General features: G+C 45.1%; 1 protein-coding gene across 1 annotated transcript; it reads right to left on the reverse strand.

Moving 5' to 3' along the window:
- Window positions 1–1,283: 1,283 nt before the first annotated feature.
- On the reverse strand, window positions 1,284–18,158 carry LOC112633557 (putative BPIFA4P protein). The gene is made up of 9 exons (XM_025400288.1): window positions 18,122–18,158; window positions 13,514–13,627; window positions 12,363–12,510; window positions 10,197–10,301; window positions 9,143–9,292; window positions 6,579–6,660; window positions 5,871–5,934; window positions 3,947–4,026; window positions 1,284–1,707 (listed from the first exon to the last, which is right to left on the reverse strand). Exons 2-8 carry the CDS (start codon window positions 13,611–13,613, stop codon window positions 3,986–3,988), a joined length of 690 nt encoding a protein of 229 aa, XP_025256073.1. The 5' UTR covers window positions 13,614–13,627; window positions 18,122–18,158; the 3' UTR covers window positions 1,284–1,707; window positions 3,947–3,985.
- Between the last annotated feature and the right edge of the window lie 2,202 nt (window positions 18,159–20,360).

Here is a 20,360-nt window from a genome sequence, read left to right on the forward strand (position 1 = left end):
TTCTCAAAGGGACCAAACTTGCTTTCTGTCTTCTTCCATTTTCCGCTTTTCGATCCCAATTCCCCTTTTATTAATTTTCTCCAACATGTGTCACCCAATATTTGCTCATTTTGCTTTAGCTGATCCTAAATTCTCATGGTTGCTAGAGATAGCTGCAACACTAAATTTCTTCACTTAGATCCTCTGGGAATTGGGGACCTGTCTTTGGAAGAGGGATTGTGTGACTCTGGGGGTGACATTCTCCATGCGGTTGTGCAGTGTGTGGCAGCTCCCAGGAGGGAGCGTTTATCAGGGAGTTGGCAGGTTTCACTGAGCCCCTCCATGTGCCAAGCAGTCAACAGGACAGATAAAAATCCAGTCCAGTGTTCAGCTCTGAGGTTGAAACAAGCTGAGGAGGCAGCACAAGAAAGCCAGTGTGACCAGAGCAAGTGAGACAAGGGGAAAGTGATGGGGACGGGGTCAGGAACATGCATATGGACACAAACAGTGTGCCCACAGGCCCAGTGAGTACCCAGACTTTCATTCTAAGGCAGATGTGGTTTGAGTTCTGACTCTCTCATTCTTAGAGGTGCAGCTTGCACACATCACTGCACCTCTTTGAGCCTCAGTTTTCTCACCTATTCAAGAGAAAATAACAGTTACTTCCTAGGTTTATCATGAGAATTAAATTAGAATAATGCTTTGGAGAAGGAAGCCAGATTGTATATAAAAAAAAAAAAAATACGGCCGGTTGCAGTGGCTCACGTCTGTAATCCCAGCACTTTAAGAGGCTGAGGCAGGTGGATCACTCGAGTCCAGGAGTTAAAGACCAACCTGGCCAACATGGTGAAACCCCATCTCTACTAAAAATGTGAATATTTACTGGGCATGGTGGCACACACCTGTAGTCTGAGCTACTCAGGAGGCTGAGTCAGGAGAATTTCTTGAACCCAGGAGGCGGAGGTTGCAGTGAGCCGAGATCACACCACTGCACTCCAGCCTGGAAGACAGAACAAAACTCCATCTTAAAAAGAAATAAGCAGGGGATGAAAGTGAGGAAGGAGAGGCAGTGAATAACAGCTTATGTTTTGGGAAGTTTGGTGATACAGGGAAGAGAAATGGAGTTACCAGGGCCAGGATAAGGTTTCTCTCATAAATCACAACTTTGTAGGCTGTTCCTGCCTGAGGGTGCTGGGAAGATGAGACCAACATTCCCACTGCGCAGTGAGGAGACTGTGCCCAAGAGGATGGAGCCACCCAAGCTCACAAAATCAGTTCAGAAAACATCCCAGACAAGACAGGAAACCTTTTAAAATTTTTAATTAGCTTTAGAGAAACATCATACTAGAGTGTTCAGATGTTTATGAGATAATGGATAAATCAACCCACGTATCCTCCCCTGCTTTCCAGACTTTAGTTATCATGGCCAGACCCACCACCGTCTCTGGCTACGTTGCCCCCATCTACATGGCGCTGTGGAAGGTGGACAATTTGCAGTTCAGAGCTGCTAAAAATTTATTGTGGGAAGATTAAAGGGAATCAGCACAGAGGTTCTGGTGAGGATTTACAGGGAAATAACCTCCATACCCGGAGAAGCAGGGGATCTTCGGGTCCAGGGTGGGTCATGCAGTTCCAGGCATCAGCTGAATAATCAACACGATCTACGCAGGTGGTGTCCTGGAGTGTGGAGAACATTCCAGGGAGAAAACTAGGATGTAGAAGCTGATTCTGTGTGAAATAATCCAGGTATTAGTAAATGTCACACCCTTTCTTCCCGTCAGAACCGACAGCCTTTCCCACTTCCTGCCCTCTCCCTCCGCGCTGGTAAGACTGCTGTCCGTGGTGCTGAAGTCTATTCCTGTAGGGACACCCATCCACTGCCTCTCTCTGGATAACGTTTTCTCATTGTTTCCCTGGACTTCCTTTCATCAATTAAGGTGGCTCTTCCTCGTCACCTTGGCCTACTTCACAACACAATAATACAAAATGTCACCAGGTGCCCTAGTTAATCAAAAGACATATTTCTTACTTTTAATATTGGCAACTCAGTCACATGTATAAAACACTTTATAAGCTAAACCAAATATGTCTGTGAGCTGAATATAATATGGGGGGGGTCACAGATTTGGGACTTCTGTGCTAAGTGAGAGCCTAGATATATTGGCAGGAACACTTGAGATGCCCTAGACCTTTCAACGTTTTGCAACTGCCAGCCAATTAACTTAGAGAGAGCTGCACTGTCCAATAGGGTAGCCACTAGTCACGCATGGATATCAGCATTTGAAATGCAGCTAGTCCACACTGAAATATGCTGTAGGTATAAAATACGCATCAGACCAAAGACTTACTGCAAAAATAATATGTAAAATATTTTATTACTTTTATATTGATTCCATGTTAAAATGATAATATTTTGGATATGGTGGGTAAATATAAACCAGTAAGGTTAATATAATCTATTTCTTTTTCCTTTTAAAGATGGCTTTGCTAGACAATTCAAAATTACGTGTGTGTCTCCTGTTATATTTCCATTGGATAACAATAGTTTAGAGTATGACATAACTAAGCTAATTAACTCAAGGACATAGATTCCATTATGGTGTTGGCCACTTAATTTTTTATGTCCCCGTCATGCACTGTACCTTATTACAGCTCGATTCATATTCATCACATGTGACCTTGTTCTCACAAAGCATGTGTACAGCGCAGCCTATTACATGCTTATCCTTACTCCTCAGAGGAGGATACCTCTATCCCCCATGACTCTTATGGGCAGTCACCCAGAGCTTCTCCCCATTGCCCAGAGCATCAGACCCTTTCCTGCTTCTGTGTACTTGCACATGCTGTATCCTCTGCTTATAATGTCTTTTCCCACCAAAAGAGTCTTTATCATTTTTCAATACCCAGTTTAAATCTTGCCTCTTCTGCAAAGACTCCTGGAAGTCTCCTGGTGAGGCTACTGGGTCTTGCCTGTCTACTTCCATAGAACCTCAACTGATCACCTCAGTGCACAAGAAATTGCCTATTTATTTGTTTTATTTCTTGCTAGGCTGGGGGATCTTGAGATCAGGGGCCATGTGTGATTCGTTTTTGTAATCCTGGAACTTAGGATAAAACAGGGAATAAGATGAAGTTCCTGACTTCATGAGGTGTACATTCTTTTGGGAGGGGGAGAGAAAAGATACAGATAATATAGTAGGAAGTAAGATAATAATGACTGTTATGAGGAAAAATAAAACAAGGAAGAGAGTGGTGGATGTGCCATTTTTGAGAGACTTGAGATGGTGACACCTGAGCAGAGTGTATTCAGCACAGAATTGTTGCAAATACATACATGATAAATGAATGAATAATGACATCTCCTTTTATAGAAACTCCCTTCCTTTTATCTGCCAGATATCACTCTTGTAAAGATGTCTCCTAAAACTGAGCTCCCTGCACACTCCAGCCCACGTCAACCTCCTTTCTTTACTTCAAAAAGGCAAGTTCCTTCATTCCTGCTTCAGGGACTTTGCACGTGTTCATCCTCTTGCTTGTGATACTTTTCTCCTGGGTCTTGGTACAACTCCTACTGCCTGATCATTCAGGGCTCAGCCGAAATATCTGTTCCCCAAAGAGCCTCTGTCTGACTATATTAATTTGATGCCTCTCTCTGTCCCCACCTCAGTTACTTTTGTCCACATCCTCCTGCTTTGTTTTCTTCTGAATACCCACCATCCTCTGGAATTTAGTTGACTATATATTTATTTATTTGTTCGCTGTTAGTATTCCCAACTAGAATATAAGCTCCAGGAAATCAGATTCCTTGTCCATCTCCTTCACTGCTGTATTTCTAACATGTAGAATAGTGTCTAGCATATAGTAGAGGCTTAACTACAATTTAATAAATGAATGAGTAACACACTTATAATGACCCTAAAGGCCAAAGGTCATCACTAAGGAATGGAAACATGCTCTGGTTTCTCACCGGATTGGTACACACGTAGCTCCTTCACTTTGGGGACATTTAGATGGTGACTTGGTACTTTTCCTGCAGCAGGACCAGATCTAGAATGCAAAACAGATACCTCAGACAGTGGGGGTGGGGGAGGATCAGAGAGACCAGGGGGGTTTCCCCCTTGGAGCAGCACTGGGAGCAGAATGGGGAGGGGGAATGAGCCCAAGCTGTGGAGACGGAAGTCTGAGGCTGGAAGCTCTGATTTGCTGCTGGCTGTCTTGAATGATTTCGTGGACAGTTCTGGATACTGCATGGATACTGCATGGATAACCATGCAGTATAGTGACTACCAGTGTGAGCTCTGTAGCTGGAGGATGTGGGTTCGCTCTGACTCCGACCCTTTCTTCCATGGAAATATGGGCAAACATTTTGATCTTCCTTTGTTTCTGTTTCCTTATCTTTAAAATGCAGATAGTGATAATACCTAGTTCATGGAGTTGTGTGGACTGATCAAGTTAACATATGTAAAGTCCACAAAGAGTCTGGCACATAGTAAAGCACCTAATATGCATTTAGATTTAATTGTTACTATTTTTTGCTAAGCAATCTTGGATAAATTGCTTAAAGTTCTTGGATCTTGGTTTCCTTATCTATAGATTAGGAACAACCACTTCCTTCCAAGCTAATCACTTAAGAGCTCCTACATTGGAATGAGACAGTGGAGAAAGGTGCCATTACTGCAGCTGGAGTCTCATTTCATCTGGTCATCTCTCTGAAGCGATGGCCCAATAGCAAAGTGAAGGTGTTGGTTGAGCTGTCCCATTCATTTGCATGGGCCTGGGATCACAAGCTTTGGAAATTTTTAGGTTCATCCAGATTAGTTGCCTCAAGCTTCCTACCTCATAAGTAGTGAGTTCTGGCCAGGCGCGGTGGCTCACACCTGTAATCCCAGCACTTTGGGAGGCCAAGGTGGGTGGGTCACTTGAGGTCAGGTGTTAAAGACCAGCCTGGCCAGTACAGTGAAACCCCGTCTCTACTAAAGATACAAAAATTAGCCAGGTGTGGTGATGCATGCCTGTAATCCCAGCTACTTGGGAGGCTGAGGCAGGAAAATTACTTGAACTCTGGAGGCAGAGGCTGCAGTGAGCTGAGATTGCACCACTGCACTCCAGCCTGGAGAACAGAGCGAAACTCCATTTCAAAAAGAAAGAAAGAAAAAAAAAAAAAGTAGTGAGTTCCCAGTTAATGAAGGTATATAAGCAGAGGTCAGAAAATTGCTTGCTGGGAGAGCCACTCGAGAGAACGTTAGAAACTCCGGCATCTAGCACTTGGCAGGACTAGTGAATATTCAGTGAATGAAGGCATATACCTTTCAATTCAGCTTTTTTTTTTTTTTTTTTTTTTTGGTGGGGGAGGTTTGGAGTCCTGATGGGGGCCTGAGCTGCTGAGATTCAATCTTGCATTTTTTGCTTTGAATTCTAGCAGATCTGAAAACTTTGGATGCTTGAGGTAGAGACATCTGAAAGGAGGCAGTCTTTGTCTCGGCTGAAACCAAACCAATTTCCTGACCCTCAATCAACATCATACAATTTTAGAGGAGAATAAAGGGAGAATTGGGCAGATTTTCTACCCTGGAGAAGCCTTCATTCATATCTTAGCTGCTCTAGGCTGAGGACAAGAAGAGAATTGAAACAAGCATGTCCTTAGCTAAAGGTGCACATTCAATTGCTAGTGCAGGCACAGTGCTTCATGTTGGCACACTGGGCCCCCTCAGTAAATGTCAGCTGAGTTTATTAAGGTTGTGATTATTAGGGACCATTCTACTTCAGCAGGAAAGAGATTTTTGGTCTAGAAGTGCCAGGGTGAGGTAAGGGGAAATGAGATACAAAGGGTGACAGAGGGGTCTGAGCTTTCTTCTGGAGTGTTCCTGTCCCTTCCCACCTCCAGCACTTACTAATCAATTCTTTAACCACATGCTGCTCCAGGTTGTAGAGCCATTTATTAATCACAGGACACACCTGAAAGACAAGGAAATAGGCAAAAGTCAGGAGGAGGGCTCCGTTAATAAAGCCTAAATTAGAGTGAGCAAGGCAAGTTCTCCTAAGCCAACCCATTCTGGGGACAACCAAGTAGATGGGTTTTGGGGACAGGCTACCCTAGGGTCACAAGCCAGCTCAGGCTGCCCTAGGGTCACAAGCCAGCTCAGCCACTTGGCAGCTGTATGACTTGAGTAAGTCATTGGCCCTGCCTGGGACTGTTTCTTAAATCTGGAAAATGAAGATGATATTGTTACCTGGAGTATGAGATTGTTTGGAGGATGAGATAAGAAAATTCGGATACTTAGCATAGTGTTTGAGTGCTTAGTGAATGTTAATTTTGTGATTACTTATCCCCATTTTATGGATAAGGAAACTGAGTTTTGGAGAGAATTATCAACTCACTTCTGGTCACACGGATGCTGATTTTGACCTGAAGAATTAAAGAATGTCTGTAAAACACTTCACCAGTGTCCGATTGCAGAATGGGAGCTTAATAGACGCCACTCCATCTCTCCCTAGCTCTCCTTCCTGGAAGATTTCCTCCCACTTCGTTAAGAAGATCCAATCCCTCGTTATCTGAGTCTCAGCTCAAAAACGGAAGTAATCTGGGTTTGCATACTTACCTTTTGTCCCAGATCATGGGCTACTATGTTTTTCAGGTTTCTCTCTATGTTTGCCACAACAAATTTTGCTGCTGGGGCGAGTCTAAATCAAGAGGCAGAAAATATGCAGAACAGATTAACTTCTCTCGGATTCCTTTCTCCACATCACTTCTTTGCTCAATGACCGTGAACTTCTTCAAGTCTACTCTTTGTTTCCACGGCATTGAATCACCCAGCCATGTCCTACTGCTCCAGTCCACACTCTAGGGCTCCTCAAAATTAATCTTCCAAGTTTAAGTCACCTTGCCCTTATCATTGTTACCCACCGTTATCTTCTCTGTGACTATTTTGCATCTCCCACTGGAGATGCCTTCTTCAAATTCTTGTTAGGCCCAGCCAACTGGTTTCCTTCAGAAAGCTCTTCCTGACCATCCTGGCTAATTCTGAGTTCTCTCTTTCCTTCTCACTTTCTCATTTCTCTGATTACCTGATGCTACAGCGGAACTTATCTCTTCTGCCGGAGGGCCAGTGCTTTCATGGAAGGAACAGTATAACATCGTTCTTTAATTGGGAGACAGGAGAAAGAAGCAGGAAATAGCATAAAGGTGTCCTTGTGTTCTGTGTTCCTGACTCAGTCCCTAATCATTAACATGTGAAGATAAATCTGTCCTATTCTCAGGCAAACGGTTTATGTCTTTATTTTTTAAAGAGTGTGCATAGAAATCAGCTATGATCTACTGCTTCCAACCTTAGGTCTCAGATTCCTCACAAAGGAGGGCCATGTTTTCTTTAGCATATCACGGGAGAGAGAGGTATTTGCAGAGTTTTCAGAAGGGGAGATGGGCTGTGAATCTGGCCTGGTTCTCATTTGTGTCTGAGCATGTCAGGAGGACAGGACCAGGTGTGCAAGGGTGCAGAAAGCATTCCACACCCAGAGCTTTCCTGAAACAGCGAGCAACTGAGATGAATCAAAATAGAGAATTCGTGAAAGAAGAAAACAAGATAGAAAATGGACTGGTGATGACCACTGGATTCAGCTAAATGTGGATATCAGCCTTAATTTAAACAAACACACACACAAACAAACAAACTTTAAAAAGGGCTAGATGTGGTGGCTCATGCCTGTAATCCCAGCACTTTGAGAGGCTGAGGCAGGTAGATCACTTGGGTGCCGGAGTTTGAGACCAGCCTGGGAGACATGGTGAAACTCTGTCTCTACAAAAAACACAAAAATTAGCCAGGCATGTTGGCCTGCGCCTGTAATTTCAGCTACTCAGGAGGCCTAGATGGGAGGATCACCTGAGCTGGGGAGGTGGAGTTTGCAGTGAGCCAAGATTGTACCACCATTGCACTTAAGCCTGGGCAACTGAGAGAGACCCTATTTCAAAAAAATATTTAAAAAGAAGACTTTTGAAAAAGGATTATAAATTTAGAAGTAAACACTAAAACTCTACTTATTAAAAGAGCAAAATCTCTGAAGACAGTTTCTCTGAAGAGGAAATATCAGAGACTAAGAAATGATGAAATCTTTTTCTACTGGTAGTCAAAGTAATGAAAATAATAGCATTTGTGGGATTTTCCTCCTAGTGAAAAGAAGATCTTGTCTTAATGTAGCTCAGAATAATCATATTCAGCACTTTTCCCAGCACCAAGCAGGCTGAAATAAATAAGTAAGAATGAGAGCCATCTATAGCAGATGCTTGGGGAAGGTATGTATGTATAAAAGAATAAATGTTGTGAAAAAGAGAATAATTGGGATTTATTTTATATGGGACAAAACTGCCCAGTATCAGCTAGAGACATGCCACTTGGTTCAGTTCCATTGGTAAGGTATTTGGTGAGTGGTTTGGCAGTGCTGAAAACTTAGAAGTTGTAGAACTGTGTATACTTTTGGAATAATCTTAAAAATCTACAATAAGAAAATAATTCTATTTTTGGAACATTTTCCTATATCAAAATGTTCTGGGTTATTTATGATAGCAAAATGTTTATCTTTTAAATTAATTTAATGTTTTCGAGACAGGGTCTTGCTTGTTGCCCCAGCTGGAGTGCAGTGGCATGCTTATGACTCACTGCCACCTCAACCTCCTGGGCTCAAGTGATCCTCCCACCTCAGCCTCCCTAGTAGCTGGGACTATAGGCGCCTGCCACCACATGTGGCTAATTTTTATATTTTTTGTATAGACAGGGTTTTGCTGTGTTGCCCAGGCTCGTCTTGAACTCCTGGGCTCAAGCTCTCTACCTGCCTTGGCCTCCCAAAGTGCTGAGATTACAGGCATGAGCCACCTCACTAGGCCCAAAAAGTTTAGAAATAACCTATCAACAAATGGCCAAGCAATCCTTTTTTTTTTTTTTTGCTCAGTCCTATTTGGTAAGTCTCTTTTCATGTTGATAGAATTATTACTTTTGTAAAAAACAAAATTTTAAAGGCACAGAAAGTCCTATTTATTATACCCACATCACCATACACACAAAAGCCTAATTTTGTAGGGTATTGTTTTTCTAGTGACATCTTTCAGGTGAAACCTCACTGGGAACATCATCATAACCAGCTGGACACAGAGAAAGACAGATGGAGAACTCACTGGGCTCCAGTTTGGATCCAGATAGCCTCAGGCAAGAGTCTGCAGTTCCCAAAGGCAAGTTCATATCTGCCACCTACATTCTTCTCCAGACGAATCTGGACTTTTATATCTGACTGCATATTAGCTGTGAAGGGCTTCAAGGTCAGGAGCCTGTGGGAGGGAAGAGGTAAGGCAGATGGGAGAGAAGCTCAGAGCTCACTACATCCCCATTTGTTTCTAGAACGAGGTTCCCCATGTTGCCACAGAATCTTCAAAACCACCCTGTTAAGGTCATTTTCTCATTTTTCAAAAGAGGCCATTCAGTCCTGGAGAATGGGAATGGCTTTCTCCAAGTCATGCATCCAGCCAGTGGCTAAGTCAGAGGGTTCTGCACTCAGGGAACCTAATACTTGCTACCTCTGGCTCTGGGGACAGTTAGGAAGGAAAATCTTGATTCTAAGTATGGCATCTTATCAAAACTAGAAAACTGCATCTGACCTTGGAAAGTCCTTTTCTAGAGGTCTCAGAATCCATCGCCTTGATGACCAGGCTTGAAATGGCAATGAATGAAGTAGACCGGCAGTTAGTTTCACAGGGAGAGGTAAAGGCTGTGGTGAACTGGAGAATGCCTGGCCTCTGCAGAGGCACCATGCAAACCAGACAAAATTTATCAGTGGGCCAGATGCATCTCCTGGGTTGATCTCTAGGCAACAGTGTCACAGAATTGGGGTCCAGAGGTGATTCGGTGTTCTTGTCTTCAGTTACATTCAATCAGAACTAAGCAGACTCATGAAGTCCAAATAAATGAAGGTGGGGGCTGTCTGGAAGAGGTAGGGGGAGGAAATCTGCTCAACCCTTCTGCTTTCTCCAGAGAGGCCCCAAGCTTGGAGCACTCAAGTATTCTGCAGGCTTCTCATTCTACACATGGGGTGACTCAGGCCCAGAGAGGGTGGATGTTTTGCTCTAACCACACAGTGAGTCTGTTGCTGAGTCCTTTGGTTAGCGCTCCTGCCCACAACCCCCGACTCCTGTGCAAAAGCCGATGGAACCTGCGAGACTCATAGCTGTGACTTACTGCACGATCAACTCAGATATGAATGGTACTCGTACAGTGGCCTCCTTTCTTTGAGGGGTGCTCTCGATGGAGACTTGGAGGAGTTGAGGATTTTTCACCTGTATCCTGGGTGAAGAAACAGCACAACACAGGGAGGCTGTGGCTCCTGCTGCAGGTGGACCTCACTTTGTGCAATGGCAGGTCCCTTGCAGAGAAGAAGCTGAATATAGGCAAAGATGGTTACTCATTCATTAACCAGGTAGTTTATTGCAAAGCTACTATGTGTTATAAGCACTGGAAATATATCTCCGAGCAAAAAGAAGCTCTTATCTTAATGCATCTCAGAATAATCATGTTCAGCACTTTGCCCAGCACCAAGCAGGCTGGAATCAATGAGTGAATAAGACCGAAAGCCATATACAGCAGATGCTTGGAGCAGGTATGTATGTATAGGAGAATAAATCCAGTAAATAAATACATACAGAAAGTGATAGGCATGGTGAAAAAAAAAGGCCCTACAGGATCAGGACAATGGAAGGTAATATTGGGAAGAGTGGAATTTCAGACAGGGTAGTCAGGGAAGGTTTATCAAAGGAGTCAACGTTTGGGCAGAGTCACGAATGAAGTGAGAATGAGTCATGCAGACAGTCAAGAGAAGGAAAGGACAGGCTTAAGACAGAGCAAGGCTGGGTGCATGGCTCATGCCTGTAATCCCAGCACTTTGAGAGGCCAAGGCAGGAGATCAATTAAGTCTGAGAAGTCAAGGTTGCAGTGAGCCATGATTGTGCCACTGCACTCCAACCTGGGTGACGGAGCAATACCTTGTCTCGAAAACAAAACAAAGGAAAACAAAAAATCAACCAACCAAACAAAAAATTAGCTGGGCATGGTGACATGTGTCTGTGGTCCCAGCTACTTGGGAGGCTGAGGCAGGAGGGTGGCTTGGGCCCAGGAGGTTGAGGCTGCAGTGAGCTGTGGTCACACCACTTACTGAACTCCAGCCTGGGAGACAGAGTGAGACCCTATCTCAAAACAATAATAATAGTAGAAATAATAAAGAAGGCAGAGCAAGTGCAAAAGCCCTGAGGCTGAAATGTGGCTTGTGTGTTTGAGGAACAGCAACGGGCTTTGTGTGGCTAGCAGGCAGAGAGTGAGGCGAGACTAGTAGAAGAGGTGAACGAGGTAGCCAGGGCCAGATTGCGTGGAGCCTTGAGGGCCAGTGGTAAGAACTTTGGACTTGGTTCTGAGGGCGAAGATAAGACATTGGAGGGTTTGGACAAGGGAGTTACAGGGTTGGCTCCGCTTCTTAGGAAGATTTTTCTGGATACTGGCAGAACAGAATGGAGGAGATGAGGGCTGGTGGGTAGAAGCAGGAGAATCTGCGGCTGTAAGTTAAGCGGGGAGATAATGGTGGCTCAGACCACCAGAGGTGGGAAAAAAAAGTGGTGAGATGCCTGGCTGTGATTTGAAGGCAGAAGTGACAGGGAGGATTTGGCAACAGGCTGGAAGCAGGTACAAGGGAGACAGAGGAGCCAGGGAGGATATCACGATTTCTGGCCAGAGCAACTGGATGGATGGAATTGTCGTTAGGTAAGATGGGCTGGGCAGGGAGAGGCACAGGTTGGGGCAGGGATGAAGGTGGGAGTCAGCAGTTGAGTTTTGGACATGTTGAGTTTAAGAAGACAAGGGACCCAGGTCTCCTATACTCTGGTGGCCAATCTAACCCTAAAGCCCAGCATCATCCAGTATTAGGATTATCACATTCTTGCTGTTGTTTATTACCTGTGATTGGATGCTTACTGAGGAGAGGAAGATGTGCAAACATTTTACACATATTATTTCACTTAATGTTCACAACAGTCCCATGGGGGTAGATGCTATTATTCCCCATTGAACAGGGCAGATGTTGAGGCTCAGAGAAAGGGGGAGATTGGTGATGCTGTCACAGCTGGTGAGCAGCCATCCTTTTCCCAGACAAGGGGACTGAATCCCTGTGTCTTCAGCCCCTCCCCTAGCCTTCTGCAGTGGGAGTTTCTCCCACCCAGGGGATCTCAGGCCATCAGAGTTGGAAAGGCTCTTTGCAAGGGAAGGGCCTCTGTGAGGTCAGGAAATGTGGGGAGAGCTCTAACTATCCAACAAACCAGGACAGCCTGGACTGGGGGTGGTTGGTGATCAGGGACCACTCACCTAACAGTGTCGATCTCATTGGTGAGTGGAGGCCCCAAGATGTCCAGGAGGCCTGATACAACGTTGAAGGCACTACTCAATGATTTCTGGAGGCCAGTTGTCTGCAGGCTGGGAAGAAAGTCTGCCCTGAGGAGTCCTTGAGTCAAATCTGTAAAGAATGTCCCACCCCCAAACCCATGTAGACATTTAGATGCCAAAGATCCCCAGATACAACCTCGACCTCCGAGCATGTCCCCTATGTGGCTCCGATTTGTCGATCAGCTATTTCTGGCTTGCTGGGCTCTGGGCCAAGTTCCAGACATAGTCATCCAGCAAATATTCATAGGGGCCTACTATGCACCTGGGCCATGCATCCAGTCTGTTCACCACCCTGGGCACCACCCTGATGGAGCTGGCATTCTTACGGAGCTGAGGAGAGACAGATGAAAAAGTGGAGGATAAAGGGACAGGCAGGATTCAGGTGCAAACAAGTGCTGTGAAGAGGCTGGTTTCAAAGTATTTAGCAACAAGCTCAACAGGGGCACTGGCCATAGCTCTGGACCCAGGTCCTGGGGTCCCCAGGCTGTGCCAGGTGTTAACTGCATAGTTGTTTAGTTCATGGGGAAGCTGGAGTTCTGGGGGTGAAGCCGGGATGGTTGGGGCAATGGGGGGCACCTGGAGAGTCTGTAAGCAGGAAGTATTTCCCAAATAGTATACCCCAAAATTTCAATGTTTTAACCATGATGACCGTGCCGCTGAATATCAGTCCATCCTATGACGAAAAAATAAAAGGCAGGGTGAGGGATTCATTTATGCAGGAGGTCAAGGAAGGGCTTTTTGCAAATGTGGCATTTGAGCAGAGACCTGAAGGAAGGGAGGCAGCCATGTTGACAGGTAGGGGAAGAATGTTCCAGGCAGAGGGAACAGCAGGTACAAAGGCTGGGACAGGGACCAGTCCATGTAGAGCTGGTTCCTTTGATGGTGGGTCTTGATAGATAAAGCACAGCAAGGAGACAGGAAAGAGGAGGCTCTTGGAAAATGCGGATTAAACGATGTTGCAGTCAGGACAGCGAACAATTAATAGTGTTAATTGTGTCCCAGGCACTTTGCTAATGAGAACTTCACTGGCATTGGCTAAGGGTTCTGCATGACCCAGAGCAGGACAGTCTCACCATTAAGGAGCTGGGAAGAAACTCCAGCCAGGACCTCCTGTGCAGAGGATGAGGCAAGCAGCCCACAGAGGAGAATGAAGAGGCCGGAGACATTCAGCATCCTGGGTTAGGTCCCTGTGGAGGATCAGAGAAAAGAGGTCATTTGCAAGGACACTTTCTGAGAGGGTCTTCCCAGAGCTTAGGTCTGAAGTGGCCACAGAACTCATGTGGACCCATTCACCTATGTCCATTTTACAGATGGGTTGACTGAGGCTCAGAGAGGGACCTGCTTTTCCTCAGAGTTTACAGCAAGAAACAGAGGGTCCAAGAGATGAAGTCACTTGCTCAAGGCCACACAACTTGTATTTATGCCCAAAAGCTGGACATATGGTTTTTCCCGCAGGGACACTGCCTTCCCCAGCAGGGCTGCTCATGGCTGCTGCAAGAGGCTGCATAACGTTAGAATTATGACAATGGTCTCTGAAATCCCCCACCTGTTAGCAGCTGTGGGATTGTGGGATTTAGTGCAAGTTGCTTCACCACACGATGTTATGCAGGACACGCTATCCTCATTTTACAGTGAAATGGTGGTGGTGATATGCCCTGGCTTCAGACAGACATACCCAGGATGGAATCCCAACTCTGCCACCTACTTGCTGGATACCTGAGGCTTTCCTCACCTGGAAAATGCAGAGGATACAAACGCATACCTTCCTCTTGCCCTTGTTGTAAGCACTTAGCACAGCACCTTGCGCATTGTAAGTGCTTCACAAATGGTCACCACTGTGCCGATGCATCATTATGATCATGATTTTCACTTGACATTTTCAAGGGCTTACCTCCCTGAGCTGGTGGGAGAGAGTAGGCTCCGCAGCACGGACAAGAAGGGCCCAGGCTGAGGGACTAGGGCTGGAGTATGTGGACACTACAGGCCCATCTACTGTGCCCGTTTGAATGGCACACTGCCTGGTCTGGGAGTGCCCCTTGGGACCTTGACACATGCTCCACCCCTCCCGGAAAGGAGGTGCATGCAGGTGTTCATGTGGCTTCCTGGGACTTCAACCAAATGCCAGTGCAAATGGCCCCACTGGGACCTGAGACTAACAGGTAGAGGCTGGTAGGGGCCGATTCTCTCCTTAGACACTTGACAGATTCCAAGGAGACTCTCAGCCCAGTCCCTGGTCACTTTTCTCATGTAAATTCATAGCCCATTTGGTTTAGCATTTTATTTTATTTTATTTTATTTATTTATTTTGAGACAGAGTCTCACTCTATTGCCCAGGCTGGAGTGCAGTGTGGTATGATCTCTGCTCACTGCAACCTCCACCTCTTGGGATCAAGCAATTCTCTTCTTCAGCTTCCCAAGTAGCTGGGATCACAGGCACCCACCACCACGCCCAGCTAATTTTTTCGTATTTTTAGTAGAGATGGGGTTTCACCATGTTGGCCAGGCTGGTTTCGAACACCTGACCTCAGATGATCCACCCAACCTGGCCTCCCAAAGTGCTAGGATTACAGGTGTGAACCACCTCATGGTTTAACATTTTAATTTGGGAGATCTGTTTTTAGGCAAGTAGAGAAATTAGAAAATAAAGATATGTACAAAGACAGAAGAAGTAGATAAAAATAAGTTCACAGAGATAACTTCTGTTGTGTCTTTTTTTGGAAGTTTTTCTTTCCATAGGTATGCATTCATGTAACACGATGAGAAACAAGGATTGGCCTGTCATGCTTCTACAGAAGCATTTATTCAAGTAGCAGCACATCAGGACTGTCTACCTCCTCGTCTGCAGAATTTTCTAAGGTATGTATTGACTGATGTTCGTGGAATGTCTCCTCTTTTGGGCAATTTTCATGTTTTTACCCCAGATGGCACCGGCAGGAACCTCCTTAGAGGTTTTCTGCATTTCCCTGCCACATTATAACCCGTGAAGCATTTTCCAGGAATAACCAACCCTGAAGTTCTTTGTGTGTGTGTGTGTGTGTGTGTGCACGTGTGGTGTTTTGTTTTGTTTTTGAGATGGAGTTTCGCTCTGTCACCAAGGCTGGAGTGCAGTGGCGCAATCTCAGCTCACTGCGACCTCTGTGCAAGCCACCACAGCCGGCTAATTTTTTTTTTTTTTTTTTTTAATTTTAGTAGAGACAGGGTTTTACCATGTTGCCCAGACTGGTCGTGAACTCCTGAGCTCAGGTAATCTGCCCCCGTCAGCCTCCCAAAGTACTGGGATTACAGGCGTGAGCCACCACGCCTGGCCTGTTTTTATAAGTATGGAAGCATTCTCTGTGTTCATCCTTCTCACCCTATCCCTGAGCCGCAATGAGGGTTCACAGTCCTTGTGAAATCTACGCTCAAGTTCCATCTGCAGAGTTCTGGTTTTGATCACGACAGAGTATCTTGCATCAGACTAACCCTGCCAACTAAAGTCAACTATAAGAGATGGAAATCTATAAAAACAAAGGAGGACATCCATGAGCAACTACACGGGCACAATTTGAAATGCTGTGATTCTTGAGAAAGAGACATCATTCAAGGTGGGCTCCATATTCACCCCAGTTTTTGCTTGAGGTCATTTTCCAACATATCAACTAGAGTCCAAGCAAAAAGAGCTAGTCTTACAGGGAGGAGGAGACAAAAATTGGAATTTGGGGCCACCAAAGTGGCTGGGACTTGAGGGGCAAAATCCCAGAGGAAGGTCCCCAGGGAAGGAGCCTTGAAATCTCAGCTTTTAAGCTGCACCCTTGCAGGGTGGGACTCTCAGGCTTGAGGCAGAAAACAGCAGCTGAAAGTTAAAAGGTGAACAGAGACATCAGCACCTCCGCTGTGTGATGCTGGGGAAGGAAGCGCTGGTTGGAGGTGGGCCCCTTTGATGGGAGGGACTTTGGTACACATCTTAAGCTCTCAGTGAAGACACAAAAGACTATGCTCTAGGAGAAAGGGCCACACCCTAGAAATAGTCTCCCTCTAAAAGTAAGAACAAGACCAAAATAGTTCTACATAATAAAACACAAAGCTAAGCCTAGGCAGGGTCATGATCCATTTCTGCTCTATCTTTCTGCCATCTTCGTTTCTGGAAAAAAGATAATGTCATTCACCATCGTGTTCAGCATCCAATAAAAATTTACAAGGCATGCATGCTTAAAAAATGACCAAGGGACTAAAGGCCAAGAAATTAAAATATGCAATAAATAAATCCACAGGCAAGTCAAATATTCCAATATTGAGCAGACAACAGGGCAAGAACCCAACAGAGGATGAGGAGGCCCGCGACCTTCAGCGTCTTGGGGCAGTACCCGTGGGATACCAGGTAAGCAGAGTCAGCTTCAGGGTCACTCTGAGAAGTTCTCTATGGAGCTAAAGGAGATTGGGGGGAGCAAAGGAGTCATTTGGACTCATTGCTACCCACCCAATACCGGGTTTTTTTTTTTTTTTTTTTGAGATGGAGTCTTGCTCTGTCACCCAGACTGGAGTCAGTGGCACGATCTCAGCTCACTGCAACCGCCACCTCCCAGGTTCAAGCAATTCTCTTGCCTCAACCTCCTGAGTAGCTGGGACTACAGGCGTGCACCACCTTGCCTGGCTAATTTTTGTATTTTTAGAAGAGACGGGTTTCACCATATTGGCCAGCCTGATCTCGAACTCCTGACCTCGTGATCCTCCCACCTCAGCCTCCCAAAGTTCTGAGATTACAGGCATGAGCCACTGCACCCAGCCCAATACCCATTTTACAGATGGGACACAGAGGCTCGGATCAGGGTTAAGTTTTCTTAAGGCCAGCTGTAGTTAGTGGCTAGCACCTGGCTCTCCTGCTTGTTAGTTTTTTATACTTTAATCTGCATCTCACTCAAAAAGGTTAGTAGGAGAATTCAGCAAGCATTTTGAAAATTGTTTAGCCTAGTGCCACTAAATAGAAGTTAATTTTGAATTTGCAAATTAAAGTTCCTCTTTATCCCTCCCTGGTTCTGACAGTAAGTACCCTTGGAAGACTCACAGACAGTCTGAAGGAGGGGAGGGTGGCCGGGAAGCATCTTTCCTGCTGGGTGCTGGAGGAGTGCCCCGATTCCTTACAACATCCCAATCCTATGAGACAGTTATTGACATGCTTCCTTTACAGAGCAGGAAATGGAAGCTTGGAGAGCTGAGGGCACATGCCCATTCTTCCCTCTTTATTTACAGAATCCTTTTATTTTTGAGGGAAGAAATGTGCTTAACAAAGAAATTATCTTTCCCAACCTTCTTTGCAACCAGGGATGGTCCATGAGATATAAATGGAAATTGTAGGTCAGGGCTTCTTAAAACGTTCTCTAGAGTGACTGATCCAGCTGCAAAGCGCATGCTTTTGTTTTCCTCTCCTGCCTTTTCCTGATTACATGTAAGATATGATGACTGGAGCCCAGCAGTTATCTTACTAGAAGGAAGATGAAAGCTACATGCTAGGGGTAGCCAAGGAAGGAGATGGCAGGCTCCGCCAGCCTAACTCTGGGCTTCTCATCATGACGGAAGCCATGATTTTTCATATTCTGTGCTAGAACCAAACACAATTTGTAACTGGTAACATGTATCAAAAGCTTTAGTTTGGTTCAGCATCTGATGAAAAGGCAGGTTGGAGAGTGCCATTGCCTTGTGCTTACCTGTATTTCTCTGGTGTGCTGTCGAGACACTCTGGCCTCTGTAGGTTGATTCTCGATGACTCTGTAGGGGAGCAGACTGTATAAATGGCAAGTGATCCCATTGCTGGGGGAGACGTGGCACTGGGTGATGGACAGCTAGGAAGCTGATGGAAAGCCCTTGATTTTACCACGTCTATCCAATACCTCCAAAGCAAACATGCCTGCCTGGAAGGCCCGGGAAAATGTCAACAACATATTTGAATCTGTACATCACGAATGCCATCAAATGGAGAGGTGCAGAGAGTATGGAGAGCACCGAGAGGGGCTGCAAGCGGGAAGACAGTGTGTAGGAGTCACATTCACATCCCTGCCCCGCTCTGAGCTGCTTTTCTTATCTGTACAATAAGCGAGATGGGTCTGGTGACTCTGAGGAAGAAAGCCGTTCGGTCTTCTGTGAGTGGGGAGGCAGAGGATGTCCTAGCTTCAGTTTACTGGTCTGTGGTCCCAGACCCTTGAACTCCAGCATGGTGCTGCCCATTTCTTGCTGTTTGATGCTGGACAGCTCCCAAGCCCTTTCTGGGTCTCCGTCTCTCCATCTATAAAAATAATAGCTCACATTGACAGGCAATTTTCACAAATGCATCCTTATCATGCAAGAACTAATTAACCTGATTTTACAGATAAGGAAACTAAGACTCAAGAGAAGACAAATCTTGCCCAAGGTCCTAGAGCTAGTGTATAATAGAATGAGGATTTGAATCTAGTTCTACCTTCTATGAAAGCTTGTAACCTTCACACTACATCACAATTTCCTCCTTTTAGAGCAGAGCTGTGACTTCCTTGTGGGGTAGGGGTAACTGTTCTCTATCTTACTGAAGAGGTTTGTTCATTGAAGACTTGAGAACAGATGTGCTCAACCATTTGAAAGGTTGGGACCCCACTAAAGCCTTAATTGCAAAGATGTCTTAAAACACGTGCATGGTTTGAATGCATGTGTCCCTCCAAAATTCATATGTTGGAACTTAAACCCCAAAGCAGTGGTATTAAGAAGTGGGGCCTGTTGGGAATCAATTAAGTCATAAGGGTTCTGTACTCATGAATAGGACAGTGTCCTTATAAAGGTGGCCTCAGATAGCTGCCTAGCCCCTCCACTTCTCTTTTGCCATGTGAGGACATAACATTTGTCCTTTTGCCCTTTCGTCCTTTCTCTCTTGTGATTGCAGTGAGAAGGTGTCATCTTGGAAGCAGATAGAAAGCCTTTACCAGACACCAAGTCTGCTGGTACTTTGATCTTGGACTTCCAGCCTCCAGAACTGTGAGACGTAAATTTCTATTATTTATAAATTATTCAGTCTAAGATATTTTGTTATTGCAGCAGGAACAGGCTGTACCTTTTTGATGGTGGGAACAGGTCTTGCCCTCTTCCCCTCTCAGTCCCTCCAGTCCCTGCAACAAGTGTGGCAGGAACACATTCCTTGCATGCTGAGGTTGGCGAGGCACTGCTTAGGTCATCTCTGAATTGCTCAGCACAGGCTTGGCTCAGCTAGATACTCAACAACCTTCCTATTGTTTTTGAAAATGCACTTTTTTTTCTTGCATGCACTAACACAGAAGTAAGTCACATCTAACAAATAAACTTCTGTCAAATTTTGGCATCCCTTTTCAGTTTTTTTCTCAGTTCCACTTTTTTGCATCATTGTGATTCCAGCTAAGCAAATTCTTAGATCTTTATTTCCACCCAGCTGGAAACTACAGTTATTTTTCCATTTTTAAAAAATGCCCAGAAAACAAGTCTGTTGAGTTGGTGTAACAATTGACTCCCCTAATTTGAGAACTTTGGCTTTTCCAGTGTGATGAAATTTATTCTACTCCCATTCGCAGAGCAAATATTTACAGTAAAGGTTTCCATCTGCTGACAAAGATGTAGTGAAATAGGTACACGCTATCATCGTAGTGTAAACAGAAAGATCCACTTTGGTAAATATTTCATGATGTGTTCCTGGGGTCACAAAATGTTCCAAGGCATAGAGTTAACAGTTTGGATCCTGAAATGTTATCCTGTATGAATCAAGCAAACATTGGAAAGATCCATATGAATGGGCAGCATTGATTTAACTGAATAAAGGCTTCAAAAGAGCCTGCACTAGAGTTGAGTGCTTTACTCTCTGGATAACTTCATGTCCACTTAGGTTGTGCCTTCATTCTTCCCACATATCCCCTTATGGTAGATGTCCCTCTCCCTCCCAAAGCATCCTCCTCT

Source organism: Theropithecus gelada, chromosome 10, assembly GCF_003255815.1.
Source record: "Theropithecus gelada isolate Dixy chromosome 10, Tgel_1.0, whole genome shotgun sequence".
Lineage (NCBI taxonomy): Eukaryota > Metazoa > Chordata > Mammalia > Primates > Cercopithecidae > Theropithecus > Theropithecus gelada.